Source organism: Prionailurus viverrinus, chromosome B1 (assembly GCF_022837055.1).
Source record: "Prionailurus viverrinus isolate Anna chromosome B1, UM_Priviv_1.0, whole genome shotgun sequence".
Taxonomy (NCBI): domain Eukaryota; kingdom Metazoa; phylum Chordata; class Mammalia; order Carnivora; family Felidae; genus Prionailurus; species Prionailurus viverrinus.
The window spans coordinates 72,115,110-72,133,254 of record NC_062564.1 but is presented as its reverse complement, the minus strand read 5'-3'; the positions used below and the strand labels follow the sequence as shown (position 1 = coordinate 72,133,254).

The 18,145-nt window shown below is 39.4% G+C and overlaps 1 protein-coding gene across 1 annotated transcript in view; it reads left to right on the top strand.

The window, feature by feature from the left end:
- The window catches only part of GUCY1B1 (guanylate cyclase 1 soluble subunit beta 1), a 47,514-nt gene extending 39,683 nt beyond the window's left edge, over window positions 1-7,831 (top strand). Inside the window, exons 9-14 of the mRNA XM_047856548.1 lie at window positions 862-1,059; window positions 2,699-2,936; window positions 3,968-4,108; window positions 4,910-5,064; window positions 5,407-5,533; window positions 6,647-7,831. Of these exons, the coding sequence (XP_047712504.1) occupies window positions 862-1,059; window positions 2,699-2,936; window positions 3,968-4,108; window positions 4,910-5,064; window positions 5,407-5,533; window positions 6,647-6,670 (883 nt within the window). The 3' untranslated portion in view covers window positions 6,671-7,831. The remainder of the gene's footprint in view (window positions 1-861; window positions 1,060-2,698; window positions 2,937-3,967; window positions 4,109-4,909; window positions 5,065-5,406; window positions 5,534-6,646) is intronic.
- Window positions 7,832-18,145: the final 10,314 nt, after the last annotated feature.

The window sequence follows — 18,145 nt, the reverse complement described above, 5'->3', positions numbered from 1 at the left end:
TGAGAAAAATTTTCAAAGCAAACAAAAGCAGTAGAAGAAATTAGAATGAGAAGTAAGAGTAGCACATAAAATACATGTCATAAAGTTATAAGCACATAAAATACATGTGGAAGATAGGTCATAAATCTGATTGTAAACTTTTTATCACTGCATCTAAAAGAGAAAAGCAACCAGTTACAACAGTCAATGGATGCATAAGGCAACAATGAACTGGTTTCTCAAAAGAAGCATTATCATCCCTGTTACAGAGGGCAAAAAGAAAGTTTTCTCCATCTCTTTATAATGAGGGGAAAATGTGATTGCAGTCCATAACGGCCACGTGTTAAATACCAGGTTAATTTTCACAGGATAGTTTTCTCCTTTATCTTTCAGTTTAGGCTGATGGAATCAAAAAGTGAGATTTGGCAAAAATGTATGTCACGTTCACTGCTCCTTGATAGATTTTTTTTAATGTTTATTTATTTTTCAGACAGAGAAACAGAGCATGAAGGGGGGGGAGGGTCAGAGAGAGGGAGACACAGAATCCGAAACAGGCTCCAGGCTCTGAGCGGTCAGCACAGAGCCTGACGCGGGGCTCGAACTCGCGACCCCAAGATCATGACCTGAGCCGATGTCAGACGCCCAACCGACTGAGCCACCCAGGCGCCCCTGCTCCTTGATAGATTTTTAAATATATGAAAGAATGAAGTTATAGTCTTCATGCAACTCTCCATTTTTTTTTTTTTTTTTTTTTTTTTTGTCTTTAGCCTGACCTATTGAATGGTAGGAGATGACCAGATTTTACTCCTTGACAGTAGTCAGGCTTGATGTTAGCATGTACACAAGTTGGCACTGACTTCGCCTCATTTCCCTATCTATCAGTGTGATGAACCTGGACGATCTGACAAGGAGAGGTCTGTACCTAAGTGACATCCCTCTGCATGATGCCACGCGCGATCTCGTTCTCTTGGGAGAACAATTCAGAGAGGAATACAAACTGACCCAAGAACTGGAAATCCTCACAGATAGGCTGCAGCTCACGTTAAGAGCCTTGGAAGATGAAAAGAAAAAGACAGACACGTAAGAATGTAACCTTGTGGGTAAGGAAGGGCATTGTGTATTGTGACTCTACTTTGGTTAAGTTTGGTAACTAAACTAGAAAGGCATGCATGGGTTTCAACTAAGTTGAAAGAATAAATGCCATAATACCTCCCTGAAAATCAATACAATAATCCAAGTATGTATTTAAATGTGAAGTATCCATTCATTCCTTCCTTCATATGAGAGATATGTTCAAAGCATCCTCTGTGTGCCAAGGGCTGGCTGGGTTCTCGGGGTTGCAGTGAACACTGTACTTAGAATTGGCCTTCATTTTCAAAAAATTCATTCAGATATGCACTGTGCATACTACTTGGCCTTGCTTGTATATATTCGTTAAAGGCACTAAATCACTGGACATTCATGAGAGATTTTACCCAGGGTCTTGGGTATTCATTTTTGATGGCTTGTCGGAGAATTGAAGTGATCTGTCTGACTTCTCCTAAGAACTATTTCATTCTACTTGAACACCCAGAATATTGATAACAGCATCACTTTCTGTACTTTTCTTTGCATTGATATGTGTGTGGTTGCCCTGAAATGAATGCTGTGCCCACACATAAACACGCCAGTTAACTATTTATTAATTACATGGATGAAATAGAGAACGACATTTAATGTCTGTCTATACATAGCTTCTTAATTCACTTGTCTTGACCTTTGTATAGAGAAGCTGAAAGCTATGTCTGGTTTCTTTGATGCCTCTTTACTTTCCTTGTGGCTCTCAACAGATCCCTGAATCCCTCCAGATATTTTGCAGATTTCAAAAAGGATATGGGATAGGCGGCTCAAATTCCTCCCACTGCTTAAAAAAAAATTCAAACTGTAGGTTTTATTGGTATGTGGTACAACTTCATCCTTGAAAATAACACATTGTATGAGGCTTGTAAGATTCAACTTAGCACAGTACGTCCTCTGGCTTTAGGGAAGAAAAAGGTAGAGAGGCATCATTTCTTCCTCTGGATCCTCATGCCAAGAGCCATCGGTTACCCCAGTTTCTGCTTCTGTCCTATCAGTCCCTCGGCTCTCACCCTCCTCCCATTGTGCTTACCACACTTGTCCCTCTGCGTGGTACCTGATGCCATCGAAAAATCGCAGGATTGCTTATAGAAGTACAGTCTTTTCTTGACGAGCCCAGGCTCCACCTGTTTTTTCCATTTCTTCCACGGAAGAAAGAGGCATGGATGAGACTGGGAGGAGATCTACTTGGTTTAATGGTATTTACACAAATTCAGGTAAACTTCTTATTCCTGAGAGATAAACACGGTCCTGGTATTATACTACTCAGACAGTGTTCTAAGTGCTGGTAATGACAACTTTCCTACTGTGAATACTGTAATAACAGGTCAGAATTCAGTACCACGGATGAAAACTCTGACTTCCTATTGCCAGGGTTCTGCTTCGCCTATTTGGTTGCCTTATTTCCATTTAGTTTGAATTGGTTTGGATTTGGAGGTGTTGCATGTGATTAAAACAAATAAATTATGGTATTTTTGAAAACTTACATAGATGGCTAGTAATGGGTGTCTTATAAGACTCCAGGTTTTTACGGTACAAACGACATCAAAACTGTGATTCCCAGCATTTCTTCCTGCGGCTTTTTCTCCATCCCGCTGAATAGGCTGTTGTATTCTGTCCTCCCTCCATCCGTTGCCAATGAGCTGAGACACAAGCGTCCAGTGCCTGCCAAGAGATATGACAACGTGACCATCCTCTTCAGTGGCATTGTGGGCTTCAATGCCTTCTGTAGCAAGCATGCATCTGGAGAAGGGGCCATGAAGATTGTAAACCTGCTCAATGACCTCTACACCAGATTTGACACACTGACTGACTCCCGGAAAAATCCATTTGTTTATAAGGCAAGTCCAGACCACATCCTAATGCAGTGCCCTTCAGAGTCTGAATTTTGAGACCCTATGTTCCGAGGCACCATTCTCTGACTATAGCCCTACAGCCTTGGTGCAGTAGGCCTCCATGTATCCACTGTTTACCATTTTCTTAAATAATTTACCTCTTGTTGTAAACCTTTCTCTTCCCTGTAACCAAAATGAATAGAGCTGATGGTTCCCTGGTTCAAATGAAATGTTCAGCAGCTTTTTGCACTTACATTAATGAATCTGCACAGGTTGTTTCTCACCCATCATGTAAACATAGCATTTGTTTTAGTGCTCTGTCGGACACATTTTTACTGAAATACATAAATGCTTTGCATAGTAAAGAAGTCTTAGAGCATGAGAAGGGGACTGGGGACTCGGGTTTGCTTTTAGATTACACCGACCTGAAGATAAACATTTATAAGGCATTTATGCGCTTTGTTTCAATTGAAAACAAATATAATATTGGAAAAAATGAAGTCAGGGGATTATTGCTTCATAAAAGCAAGAATGTTAACCAGACCATCTCCAGGCATCTGGAGTAATAGGAGTGCCACAAGGACTATTTATTTTATAGTGGTTTTCTGAGGTACAGTGTGACATTTTGTGAGCACATCATAAATGTAAATGGTTATTGAACATGATAAACCATTGGACGTTGGGCAGTGGCTCTTGTGTCATAAACCATCATTATTTTAGGGAGATACTGGTAATAAATTGTTCCAGTGAATTATAAGCGTATCTGAGATGAGAAACCAGGAATTACTAGGGGGGAAATAATGCTGTGTCCGTGCCTGGCTGTAATCAAAGACCTCAAGTGCTGTGTGCAAGTTTCAAATAATTACAAGGTTTCATCTTGTTGGAATTGAATGTATTATAATTTTAAACGAATTCATGGGAGGAAAGTTTAAAGTTACTGGTAGCCTTGGGGAAATGTTGTTTATATAGAAGTGTAGCAAATGAAACAGTAATGTTTATTCTAACCAATGACCGTGTAAATATATGTGCTGTGTTAGGTGGAGACAGTTGGTGATAAGTATATGACAGTGAGTGGTTTACCAGAGCCATGCATCCACCATGCACGATCCATTTGCCACCTGGCCTTGGATATGATGGAAATTGCTGGCCAGGTTCAAGTAGATGGAGAATCTGTTCAGGTTAGTAAATAAAATAGATACTATAATAGCAGTAGCAGACCTTTGTGGTCAACTGACTCACATTCTTTGGCAGGCAGTCATTACGTCTAAGGGAAGACATCATCATGACAACAGACTATAATATTTTTGAACCCATTGTATTACATTTTTTCACAGAGATGGGAAATCTGTCCACCTTTTTGAAACTACCTAGTCTGTTCCATGTGCTGAAATCAAGAGGATGAGACCAAACTTCCTATCCTTTCTGGTTTATTTTTTAAAAATCTCTTTCCTGCGTCTCATATAAGTTGCCAGATTCATAACTTTGGAATCTTCTGACTTTAGAAAAAGTCCACTTTCTCTTGGAAGACAGATTTTGTGAGAGTTTTTTTTTTTTTAATATTAATGCTTGATATTTTTTTTTTACCTTTCCTTTAATCTCTTTTAAAAAAATTTTTTTTTTCATTTATTTATTTTTGAGAGACAGAGAGAGACACAGCACAGGTGGGGGAGGGGCAGAGAGAGAATGAGACATAGAATCTGAAGCAGACTCCAGGCTCTGAGCTGTCAGCAAAGAGCTCAACGTGGGGCTTGAACTCACAAACTTTGAGATCATGACCTGAGCCGAAGTCAGTCGCTAAACCGACTGAGCCACCCAGGCGCCCTGAGAGTTTTTTATTTTGTCTGCAATACACTTGGAGTTCTTCCAGAGAATTCTTATGATTTCTTTATGATGACTTTACGTTATTCTATGACGTAAAGTAATCAAAAATTAGTGTTTTGGTGATCGAGCTTATTGAAACAAAGCTTTGATTTCTGCAGATAACCATAGGGATACACACTGGAGAAGTAGTTACTGGTGTCATAGGACAGAGGATGCCTCGATATTGTCTTTTTGGAAATACTGTTAACCTCACAAGCAGAACAGAAACCACTGGAGAAAAGGGAAAAATAAATGTGTCTGAATACACATACAGGTAAGAGAACAGGTCTTGGTATTTACTGATTTGCAAGAAAAATGTCTCTTCGCATGTGTTTTAACTCTCTGCATGATTTTGTTACTTTTAAACAGTCATCACTTATGCTCTTAGGATTGTTTATTTTTTATTTGAGAATGGATCATCACTCCCACTTTCAATGAATCTACACCACCTTAGGAATTCCTTGCATGACCACCATTACTAAAATCCTGTGTTACTTTTAAATACAATTTTAACATGTGTCATTACTGTCTCGATTTCGAACTTCGGTTCATGTCCCTTTCTCCATACAACCATAGTCAAGACGTCTTTTCCTATTCCCTGTCCCCTATCTTTTAGATGTCTTATGACACCAGAAAACTCAGATCCACAATTCCATTTGGAGCACAGAGGCCCAGTGTCCATGAAGGGTAAAAAAGAGCCAATGCAAGTTTGGTTTCTATCCAGAAAAAATACAGGAACAGAGGTATGACTAATCAGCATGCAGTTACGTTTTTTAAAGACAGAATATAAATACAAGGAGCTAAATTATAATCACTGAAAATATGTCTCCTTTGAAAAGAATTCTTACTTGCTGTAATGAACTCTCAGGTAAAGCACTGTAAGTACTGAAACATTAATGAGCCAGTTAGAACAATGAAAACTTCTTAGGGGATACTTTATTGTTGCCGGCTTTACCTCTAATGAAATTAAACTTAAAAGCACCAGACGGGGAAGACCAGTTTTTGGTTCTTCCTCCATAATCTGGCTGAGGTGAGAGGACAGTGAGGGACTCCCTGGCCTCTTTGCTTAGCTTCATAAGGGGTTCTGAGATCACCATCTGGCCAGAGTCAGGACTGCAAGTTATGGGAGGTTTCTTAATCACGAAGCTTCAGATCCTTCTAAGGGCCAATCTATCTCCCTGTGGAATGTTTGGGGATCTTTAGACATCCTTGGCCCTCGTGCGTTTTTCCTAGAAAGGAGAGCCGATTTATACTTTTCCAGAATCTAAATGATTGCATAGGGGAACCTCAGGTCCGTGCTAGTGCTGTGTTTATACTCCGGTTGTACTTCTATGTGCTAGAGTTGACTTTAGACACCAGCCCTCCAAACTGGAATCCTGATTCACGCTGGGCTCCTACTCTCCCACACACAGGCCGCTATATCAGAAGTAAAGTTGATACCTTGTTCCCTGTTGATGTAGAGGTTCTTTAGAGAGGGTGAGACTACTTGATTATATTTCCTTTTCCGAACGTATACATCCCCTAAAAATGCTGGTAGAGCATAAGTCCTAAAAGGAATGGAATGCCAAGTTTTAAAATATTTATCTTTATCTTCTTTCTGCTGTTTTTACTTTAGATAATTTACTTGTGGTTTTGGCATGCTTACTGAGGCTCTTCTGATAAATTAAGCCCTACCTCAAGTGTTGCTCGTTTTAGGTGGGTGGTCCTTGTTTCACCCAGAATTATGATGGGAAGACTTAGAAAAACAGATGTGCATGCATATCTTAAAAAAAAAAAAAAGAAAAGAAAATCTTTGGGGGATACTACAAGCTTTATTATCACTGAAAATGAACCCTTATTTATTCCACTCTTTAAAGGAACCAGCACAGGATGATAACTGAATTTCAGACTGTGGGATGACGGGGACCGCAGAATGGGCTCCAGTTGTCCCCTGTCACACACCAAGCAATTATTCCCTGTGGATACAGATTTCGCTTTGTCCTTTGCAACGACCCCAAGCCTTTCTCTTAGGCATAGCTCTCATTATTCGTTATTCAACCTTTGCTCTGCTTTTGGTAATTTTCAAGGTTTAGTATATTACCTAAAGTTTGGCTTTAGATGTGGATAATGTGAATTTCATGTGTCTTAAGATCTACTACAAGCATTACTTAACATGGTAATTTGCAAGTGGTAGGCACCCAGTAAGTAGTTGTTGAATTTAATTAAATGACACTGAACAGTATTTGGTCGTGTGTACATATCATATCATGGTTTGCCAAATCTGTTTAGTGTTCCATGTATATGTACATGTATATTTTAATGACTATAATAACATATAACAAAGTTTATATCGTGTTGGTGTACATCATCATAGAAACCATTTTCTAAAAGAGTGAATTCTAACTTTTAGGGGAAAAAATGCAATTTATTTTCAGATTCCCAAAATAAGAATTAATATACCATGCTAAGAAAATAATGAGTATTTTGAACTGTGCTAATTTTTCATCAAAAATACAGGATGCACATTTCTGTTCTTAAAATATTTGGTTGCTCACCCAAATCATGTGGCATTATAATTCCTCTAAAATTCTGTAGTTTGTACTATATCCCTTGTATTAAATCCCTTTAACAACATGTTATAAAAAGTTGCACTGTTTCACAGTGAGCTATTACATTAGCTTGAGATAAATGTCAGGGCTCTAACCACATCTGAGAATAAAATTGGGAGTACTACTGGGATACTCCTGTAAGAGCCATTTCTGGCCATTTATTTCCCGAAATGAGCTTCTTTTTCTTAGCTTGGAAGAATGTGGTTATATCCAGGCCATCAGGTTCAGAAAAGTTAACTTTAATTTTGACATAGAATGCATCCCTATTGGAATAATTGGCCTGTTGTTCTTAAATAATTTATTAATATCTACCTTTATAAAATATAGTGCAACTACATTTGTGTAAGAGTGTTTGTCTTTAAATTTAGTATTTCGCATCAGCACAACGATACATGTATAAATGTTCCATGTTCCTGTGTAAGAAAATCTGCAATAAATTATTTTTTCCACTTGTCTCTAGACAGTTTTTATTTCACCAAAAATGATATTAATGTCATTATTGGCCATGTTATTAATGCCATTTTTATACATACATTTTATAATTTTCCCTGTTTTGCACTTTAATTTCAATTCAGTGTTGTTATGACGTTGAATGGCTGCACTTAGATAGGCTTAGTCTCAGATGCTCTTTTTCTTCAGTACCAACTAAATGCAGAAGCAAGACGAGACCCGGGGGGACAGATCCATGGATCGATAGGAAATGACATCATTCCTTGAGGATCTCAGTCTTTCAGGAGTGAAAGACACATGTACAAATAATTACAATATGTGATATTTGTAGTGTCCATCCAATTTAAGGAACTGAGAGAATACGTAGAGAATGAGAAAGGAGGGGATCAAGGTAAGACGGGGACAGGGGGCAGCAGGGAGACCAGGCAGGGTTTTATGAGGGTCTCACTTAAAGATGAATCAATGCCACAGGAGCGGGACTCTGGACCTCTTCCAGCAGCAGATGCTCAGGAAGTGTCTCCAGATTCTCTCCTGCCTAAGCCTCCTGCACAGCACGCGTTCTGTGCGTTCACTTTGCTCTGCATATCTTCCGAATTTCTACAATTCCTTGACGTGTCTCTGTTGCACTGACCCCGATGAGCCCTTCACGTTTGTTTGTTTTCATCCTCTTTTTATTGTTTCTGTTCAGTTATTTCACAAAGATTTTTTTGGTAAGAGTTTTAAAACATGAAGAAAAGGTTAAAGGACTCCTATAAGGCACAACCATTCACCAAGCACCTGGATTCTACACTTCTTAAAAATTTACTTTTTGGCGACTCCCTTTTAATTCATATTCTGGCTTTTTGTAGTCTGCTGGGTTTTATTTCTTTTGTTGAGCGCTCACCCACATACTATAAAATTCACTTTTTAGAAGTGTACAGTTCACTGTTTAGAAGTGTATTCACAAGGTTGTACAACCAACTAATTCCAAAATATTTTCATGACCGCCCCCCCCCCCCCAAATCCTGTAATCATTAGCAGTAAATCCCAATTAACCCCTTCCCCCAGCCTCTGGCAACACTAATCTATTTCCTGTTTCTAAAGATTTACTCATTCTGAGCATTCCATATAGCAGAATTGTACAATATGTGGCATTTTGTGTCCGTCGCTCAGCATACAGTTTTCAAGGTTTGTCCATGTGGTAACATAAATCAGTATTCCGTTACTTGTTAATGGTTCAGTTATATTCTATTGTACGGATTCGCCACATTTTGTTTATTCCTTCATAAACCATGGACATTTGAGTTGTTTCCACTTTTGGTTAATATGAATCACACTTAGGATCATCTGTACAAGCTTTTGTGTCCATATATATTCCCAGTTCTCTGGTATTAAACGTAGGAGTTTCATTTCTAGGTCATATGGAACTCTAGGTTTAACTGTGGCAAGCTGCCAAACTGTTTTCCAAGGTGGCTGCACCAGTTTTCTTTCCCACTGGCAGTGTATGAAAGTTGCAATTTCTCTACATCCTTGACAACACTTGCTATTGTCCATTTCTCTGATCCAAGCCATTCCAGTGGGCGTGAAGTGCCATCGCACTGCGGTTTTGATTTGTATTTCCCTCATGACTGCTTATGTTGAACATCTTTTCAAGTGCTGGTTAGTCATTTGTATATCTTCTTTTGAGAAATTCCTATTCAAATTATCTGCTCTTTGGGTGGGTGGGCGGCACCAGCCTGCCCTTGGGGTCTCCATTGGCCGCCTGCCGGCTGGCCTCTGCCCTCAGACTGGCCTCTGCCCTCAGGCTGGGCTCTGTCTTGAAGGCGTGAGTGGAGGTGCTGCTCCGGAGCTTGAGAAGGAGCCACCCGGCAGCACTGTGGAGGATCCAGGGGATCTGCAACGTCCCCCCAACCTTCCTCCCCCCCTCCCACCCCCTCCATCCCTGCACTCCCAGCGCCCTCTCCCCCACTGCGCTTCTCTTTGGGCGCTGGCGCCCAGGGTCGGCCTCTCACAGCTCCGGAAAGGAACCCAGGCAGCTCTCTGGAGCTGGGGACTGGAGACCCCATGAGGCCCCACAGAGGCCCAGGGGCAGTGGTGATGGTGTGCGAAGCCATGCTGAGCTGCACTGGGCTTTGGTGAGGTGCGACAATTTATCTTTGACTGTTGAGGCAGGAAAATGTGGATGATTACTACATCACGAGGGGGAGGAACTTGGCAGGGGCTAGTCAGAAGGCCTGTTAACATTTCTGAACCTCAGGGTATCATTATCTGTAAGACAGGAATGATCATTTTCTCCTCGTGGGAGGGATTTGTTGGGATACTCCTGGTATTTTGTTTTCTCTCACCATTTTGTGGACATTTTTCCTATCCCTGCGTTTATTCTGCAAAATGTTATTGATAACATTATCCATAAAAGACATTTAGGTACTGAAAAGTTGAAAAACACAGAAATTATTTGCCCCTTTGTAAATGGAGTTATTTGCTTTTTTTAGAATGTTTACCGGACTTCAGCTGGGTCACGATCTCACGGTCCGTGAGTTCGAGCCCCGCGTCAGGCTCTGGGCTGATGGCTCAGAGCCTGGAGCCTGTTTCCGATTCTGTGTCTCCCTCTCTCTCTGCCCCTCCCCCGTTCATGCTCTCTCTCTGTCCCAAAAATAAATAAACGTTGAAAAAAAAAAAAAAAGAAAGTTTATTTATTTTGAGAGCGAGCACAGTGGGGGATGGGCAGAGAGAGAGGAGAGAGAAAATTCCAAGCAGGAGCCATGTCAGCGCAGAGCCGAAGGGGGCTGGATCTCACCAACTGTGAAATCATGACCTCATGAAATAATGACCTCAGCTATGGGATGCCTGGGTGGCTCAGTCAGTTAAGCGTTGGACTGTGGCTCTGGTCATGATCTCTTATGAGTTCGAGCCCTGTGTTGGGCTCTGTGCTGACAGCTCAGAGCCTGGAGCCTCCTTTGGATTCTGCGTCTCCCTCTCTCTGAATCCTTCCCCACTCACACTCTGTCTCTCTCAAAAATAAGTAAACATTAAAAAAAAAAAATCATAACCTCAGCTGAGTTGGAGACTTAACCAACTGAGCCACCCAGGCGCCCTGAGTTATTTGGTTTTTAATTGTTGAGTTTTAGGAGTTCTTATATTCTGGACACTAGACTTAATAAGATCATGATTTAGAAATACTTTTTTTTCACCTAATATGTCGGTTTTTTCACTTTCTTTGTAGTGCACTCTGAGGCTCAAAAGGTTTAAATTTTGATATGGTTAAATTTGTGCACATTTTTCTTAGGCTGCTTATGCTTTAGATAGCATACCTAAGAAACCATTGCCTAATCCAAGGTCACAAAGATTTACACCTGTATTTTCTACCAAGAGCTTCATAGTTTTGTTCATAGTTTTAGCTCTTACATTAGGTGTTTGGTGCATCTTGAGTTAGCTTTGGATATGATGACCCTGGGAGTCCAAATTCATTCTTCTGCTTGTGGAAGTCCACTTACCCCAGCAGCCTCTGTTGAAAAGCCTATTCTTTCCTCATTGAATTATCTGGGCACTCTTCTTGAAAGTAAATTGACTGTAAATGTAAGGGTGTATTTTTGGACTCTCAGTTCTCTCCCTAGATTTATGTCTATCCCAGTGCCAGTACCACTCAGTCCTGTTGACTGTAGCTTTGCGGTGAGTTTTGAGATTGGGAAATATGAATCCTCTAACTTTGTTCCCCAACAGCTCCTTTAGGCACTGATGTTTCTCAAGATTTCTTCTCATATCCTTGAATAATCTCACTTGTCAAATCTGTGACTACCAATAATCTTGACTAACAGGAGTTGCACGTCTACTTTGTGCAAGGTTTTCTCCTTGCCACTTTAGATGGCTTATTGTATCCACATCCTAACAACCTAAATAAGTATGTGTTATCTTTTAATATGTTACTGTATTTTGTTTGCTAACATTTCACTCTGTTGGTTATGTCAATTTTTATAAAAAAGGAATGGTTTGTAGTTGTGTATGTTTTGTCAGGTTTGGGGAATTAATCATACATTTCCTCATAACAGATGTGAAAGTTTGCCTAATATTTTGGGGGGATAGTTAACAGTTTGGAAAAAAATTTCCAGTGAAGTTGTCCAGATTTAGTGCCTTTGTTTTGTTTGGTTTGTGGAATAGCTCTCTAATTGTATTCTTTGTTGCTTCTCTGGGAACTGATCTCTTTACCTTTCCAATTTATTAGACTTAACAATATTAGTTTTTTAAAAGAAAACTATCCATTTCATTCAGATTTTTAAAAGTATTTTAATAGGCACACAAAATAAACCTTTATGATACTTAATTTTTTCCCCACTTTTGAAGATTATTTTGCCTGAAATAGTGTTTGTTTTCTTCATTTATCTCTTAATCCTGTTAATTAGTGACTTTTTTCCATTTTCAGAGAACTGGGTTTTGGATTGGTTAGTTTTACTATTTTTCTATTTTCCAACTTCTAAATTTCTGCTTTAATCACTAATTTCTTCCTTCTATTTATTTAATTCAGTTTTTCTTTGTCCCACGATTTCGAGTTATATGTTTGTCTTAAGAATTGAACGCTATATGGGGCACCTGAATGACTCAGTCAGTTAAGTGTGCAACTCATGTTGATTTTGGCTCAGCTCATGATCTCACTGTTTGGTTGATGGAGTCGAGCCCTGTGTCAGGCTCTGCACTGACAGCGTGGAGCCTGCTTGGGATTCTCCCTCTCCCTCTCCCTGCCTCTCCCCTCTCTCAAAATAAATAAACTTAAAAACAAAAACAAAAACAAAGAATTGAATGCTGTACAATTTCTTCTGATAAAAAAACATTTGGACCAAGTATTCTGATACATCACGTTTTGCTATCATTATTATTTTTGAATTCTCCAGTTTTACGTGGTATTCTTTTGTTCCAGGACTTGTTTAATCATGTGTTCTTAATTTTCCTTTTTTTCCCCCCTGTATCTCCACTTTTCTTTGTCCCAACTCTGCTGTCCTGTTCAGTGTGCGTTTTATTCCTAGCTCCTTCTTCTCTGTACAGGTGTTTGTTCTGGCAAGGAGAGTTTGTTGATTATTTTCAGATGTCATACATCCCATGCCATCCCATCCTCATCAGACCTTCCCTTGGGCTCCTGATGCTTACTCAGTGATTGGTTTCTGTCGATTGGTCTTCCCCATTTTGGTTGCTAAAGTCTCAGATTAGTTGACTGAGCTTTCTAGTATGTATTTGAGATATCTGGATTCTCTGATTTTTAGCACCCAGTTTCTTCCTCCTATTTCCTAGATAATAACACCATCTGATGATTTTAGTTATCAGTGTTTCCCAATCCATAGGTTTTGGGTACATTTGGGTTGCAAGTAAGTGCTTTTGTTTTGGCTTAGGCACCTGTGGGTTTTTGGCTTTGCAATTTTAATTGCTATGCCTGTTTGTAAGGAAGATTCAGGAAGACTCAAAAACTACCGTGGCACTGCCATCTTCCCAGAATCCAACATATATTTATTGAACATCTAGTTGTGGCAGGCACTCTTCTAGGTATGATGTTTGGAATGCATCAGTGAACAAACAGCTCTGTGTTTGAACCACTTAAATTCCAGTTTTTGCATCTTGAATATTTTTTAAAGTCTTCTTTATTCTGCCTACATTATCCTACTTCAGGCAGTCATCATCTCTAATCGGAACAGTTACAAGATCTTCTTTATAAGTTTTTCTACTTCCCATCGTTCTCCCTCTGCATTCCACACTCCCAAATTGCTGCCAGAGTGGTCTCTCTCAGATCCAAATTACTCTCCTGCCTACAATCACGTAATAGCTATCCATTGTCTCTACACCCCCAGCAAAACATACAAAATTTACCAGCCTTCTATGCTAGTCCCTACTTTGTAATTTTCCACTATACTCTTTCTGGAATGCTCTGTCCCCATACTCTGCTGGCAAACTCCTATTTCCTAGGCAAATTTAGTCCTTCCTTATCTTCCTGTTCCACAATATTTACCATAGTTAGCACATTGTTTGTTTATGTGTCCGTTTCTGTATTAGGCTTTAAGTTTTTTTTCCTTTTATTTTTTTCTATTATTTTAACTTTATATATATATATAATTTACATCCAAATTAGTTAGCATATAGTGCAACAATGATTTCAGGAGTAGATTCCTTAGTGCCCCTTACCCATTTAGCCCATCCCCCCCTCCCACAACCCCTCCAGTAACCCTCAGTTTGTTCTCCATATTTATGAGTCTCTTCTGTTTTGTCCCCCTCCTTGTTTTTATATTATTTTTGTTTCCCTTCCCTTATGTTCATCTGTTTTGTCTCTTAAAGTCCTCATACGAGTGAAGTCATGTGATATTTGTCTTTCTCTGACTGACTAATTTCACTTAGCATAATACCCTCCAATTCCATCCACATAGTTGCAAATGGCAAGAGTTCATTCTTTTCGATTGTCGAGTAATACTCCATTGTATATATATACCACCTCTTCTTTATCCATTCATCCATCTATGGACATTTGGCTCTTTCCATACTTTGGCTATTGTTGATAATCCTGCTATAAACATTGGGGTGCATGTGTCCCTTCGAAACAGCACACCTGTATCCCGTGGATAAATACCTAGTAGTGTGATTGCTGGGTTGTAGGGTAGTTCTATTTTTAGTTTTCTGAGGAAACTCTGTACTGTTTTCCAGAGTGGCTGCACCAGCTTGCATCCCCACCAACAATGCAAAAGAGATCCTCTTTCTCCGCATCCTCGCCAACATCTGTTGTTGCCTGAGTTGTTCATGTTAGCCATTCTGACAGGTGTAAGGTGGTATCTCATTGTAGTTTTGATTTGTATTTCCCTGATGATGAGTGATGTTGAGCATTTTTTCATGTGTCAGTTGGCATCTGGATGTCTTCTTTGGAGAAGTGTCTATTCATGTCTTTTGCCCATTTCTTCACTGGATGATTTGTTTTTTGGGTGTGGAGTTTGATAAGTTCTTTGTAGATTTTGGACACTATCCCTTACCTGATATATCATTTGCAAATATCTTCTCCCATTCTGTCGGTTGCCTTTTAGTTTTGCAGATGGTTTCCTTCACTGTGCAGAAGCTTTTTATTTTGATGGGGTCCCAGCAGTTTATTTTTGCTTTTGTTTCCCTTGCCTCTGGAGACGTGTTAAGAAGTTGCTGCAGCTAAGATCAAAGAGGTTTTTGCCTGCTTTCTCCTCGAGGATTTTGATGGCTTCCTATCTTACATTGAGGTCTTTCATCCATTTTGAGTTTATTTTTGTGTATGGTGTAAGAAAGTGGTCCAGGTTCATTCTTCTGCATGTCGCTGTCCGGTTTTCCCAGCACCACTTGCTGAAGAGACTGTCTTTATTCCATTGGATATTCTTTCCTGCTTTGTCAAAGATTAGTTGGCCATACGTTTGTGGGTCCATTTATGGGTTCTCTATTCTGTTCCATTGATCTGAGTGTCTGTTCTTGTGCCATTACCATACTATCTGGATGATTACAGCTTTGTAGGATAGCTTGAATTCTGGGATTGTGATGCCTAATGCTTTGGTTTTCTTTTTCAAGATTGCTGTGGCTGTTTGGGGCCTTTTCTCCTTCCATATAAATTTTAGGATTATTTATTCTAGCTCTTTGAAGAATGCTGGTGTTGCTTTGATAGGGATTGCATTGACCATGTAGATTGCCTTGGGTAGTGTCATTTGTTCTTCCTATACAGGAGCGGGGAATCCTTTTCCATTTTATTGTGTCTTCTTCAATTTATTTCATAAGCTTTCTATAGTTTTCAGTGTATAGATTTTTCACCTCTTTGGTTAGATTTATTCTTAGGTATTTTATGGTTTTTTGTGCAACTGTAAATGGGGTCAATTCCTTGATTTCTCTTTCTGTTGCTTCATGTTCGTGTATAGGAATGCAACCGATTTCTGTGGGTTGATTTCATATCCTGCAACTTTGCTGAATTCATGAATCAATTCTAGCAGTTTTTTTGGTGGAACCTTTGGGTTTTCCATATAGATTATCATGTCAACTGCAAAGAGTGAAAGTTTGACCTCCTCCTGGCCGATTTGGATACCTTTTATCTCTTTGTGTTGTCTTATTGTAGAGGCTAAAACTTCCAATACTATATTGAATAACAGTGGTGAGAATGGATATCCCTGTCTTGTTCCTGATCTTAGGGGGAAAGCTGTCAGTTTTTCCCCATTAAGGGTGATATTAGCATTGGGTCGTTCATATATGGCGTTTGTGATCTTGAGGTATGCTCCTTCTATCCCTACTTTCTTGAGGGTTTTTATCAAGAAAGGATGCTGTATTTTGTCAAATGCTTTCTCTGCATCTATTGAGAGGATCATATGGTTCTTGTCCTTTCTTTTATTGATGTGATGAATCACGTTAATTGTTTTTGTGGATATTGAACCAGCCCTGCATCCCAGGTATAAATCCCGCTTGGTTGTGGTGAATAAATTTTTTTAATGTATTTTTGGATCCGGTTGGCTAATATTTTGTTGAGGATTTTTGCATCCATGTTTATCAGGGAAATTGGTCTATAGTTCTGCTTTTTAGTGGGGTCTCTGTCTGGTTTTGTAATCAACGTAATGCCGGCTTCATAGAAAGGCTTTGGAAGATTTCCTTCCATTTCTATTTTTTGGAACAGCTTCAAGAGAATAGGTGTTAACTCTTCCTTAAATGTTTGGTAGATTTCCCCTGGAAAGCCATCTGGCTCTGGACTCTTGTTTTTTGGGAAACTTTTGATTACTAATTCTATTTCTTTACTGGTTATGGGCCTGTTCAAATTTTCTATTTCTTCTTGTTCAGTTTTGATAGTTTATGTTTCTAGGAATTTGTCCATTTCTTCCAGATTGCCCATTTTATTGGCATATAATTGCTCATAATATTCTCTTATTATTGTTTTTATTTCTTCTGTGTTGGTTGTGATCTCTCCTCTTTCATTCTTGATTTTATGTATCTGGGTCCTTTCCTTTTTCTTTTTGATCAAATTGGCTAGTGATTTATCAATTTTGTTAATTCTTTCAAAGAACCATCTTTTGGTTTCATTGATCTCTTCTACAGTTTTTTGGTTTCGATAGCATTAATTTCTGCTCTAATCTTTATTATTTCCTGTCTTCGGCTCGTTTTGGGTTTTATTTGTTGTTCTTTTTCCAGCTCTTTAAGGCATGAGGTTAGGTTGTGTATCTGAGATCTTTCTTCCTTCTGTAGGAAGGCCTGGATTGCTATATACTTTCCTCTTATGACCTCCTTTGTTGTATCCCAGAGGTTTTGGGTTGTGGTGTGACCATTTTCATTGGCTTCCATATACTTTTTAATTTCCTCTTTAACTTCTTGGTTAGCCCATTCATTCTTTAGTAGGATGTTCTTCAGTCTCCAAGTATTTGTTACCTTTCCAATTTTTTTCTTGTGGTTGATTTTGAGTTTCATAGCGTTGTGGTCTGAAAATATGCACGGTATGATCTCGATCTTTTTGTACTTACTTAGGGCTGATTTGTGTCCCAGCATAGGGTCTATTTTGGAGAACGTTCCATGTGCGCTGGAGAAGAATGTATATTCTGCTGCTTTAGGAGGAAATGTTCTGAATATATCTCTGTTAAGTCCATCTGGCCCAGTGTGTCATTCAAAGCCATGTTTCCTTGTTGATTTTTTGATGAGATGATTTTTCCATTGCTGTGAGTGGGGTGTTGAAGTCCCCTACGATTATGGTATTACTACTGATGAGTTTCTTTATGTTTGTGATTCATTGATTTATGTATTTGTGTGCTTTCACATTTGGCATATAAATGGTTACAACTGTTAGGTCTTCTTGGTGGATAGACCCCTTCATTATGATATAATGCCCTTCTGCATCTCTTGATACAGTCTTTATTTTAACGTCTAGATTGTCTGATATAAGTATGGCTACTCCAGCTTTCTTTTGTTGACCATTAGCATGATAGATGGTTCTCCATCCCCTTACTTTCAATCTGAAGGTGTCTTTAGGTGTAAAGTGGGTCTCTTGTAAACAGCATATAGATGGATCTTGTTTTCTTATCCATTCTGTTACCCCATGTCTTTTAAAAAAAATTTTTTTTCTTGACGTTTTATTTATTTTTGAGACAGGGAGAGACAGAGCATGAACAGGGGAGGGTCAGAGAGAGGGAGACACAGAATCTGAAACAGGCTCCAGGCTCTGAGCTGTCAGCACAGAGTCCAATGCGGGGCTCGAACTCACGGACTGCGAGATCATGACCTGAGCTGAAGTCAGCCGCTCAACTGACTGAGCCACCCAGGCGCCCCGCCCCATGTCTTTTAATTGGAGCATTGAGTCCATTGACATTTAGAGTGAGTACTGAAAAATATGAATTTATTGCC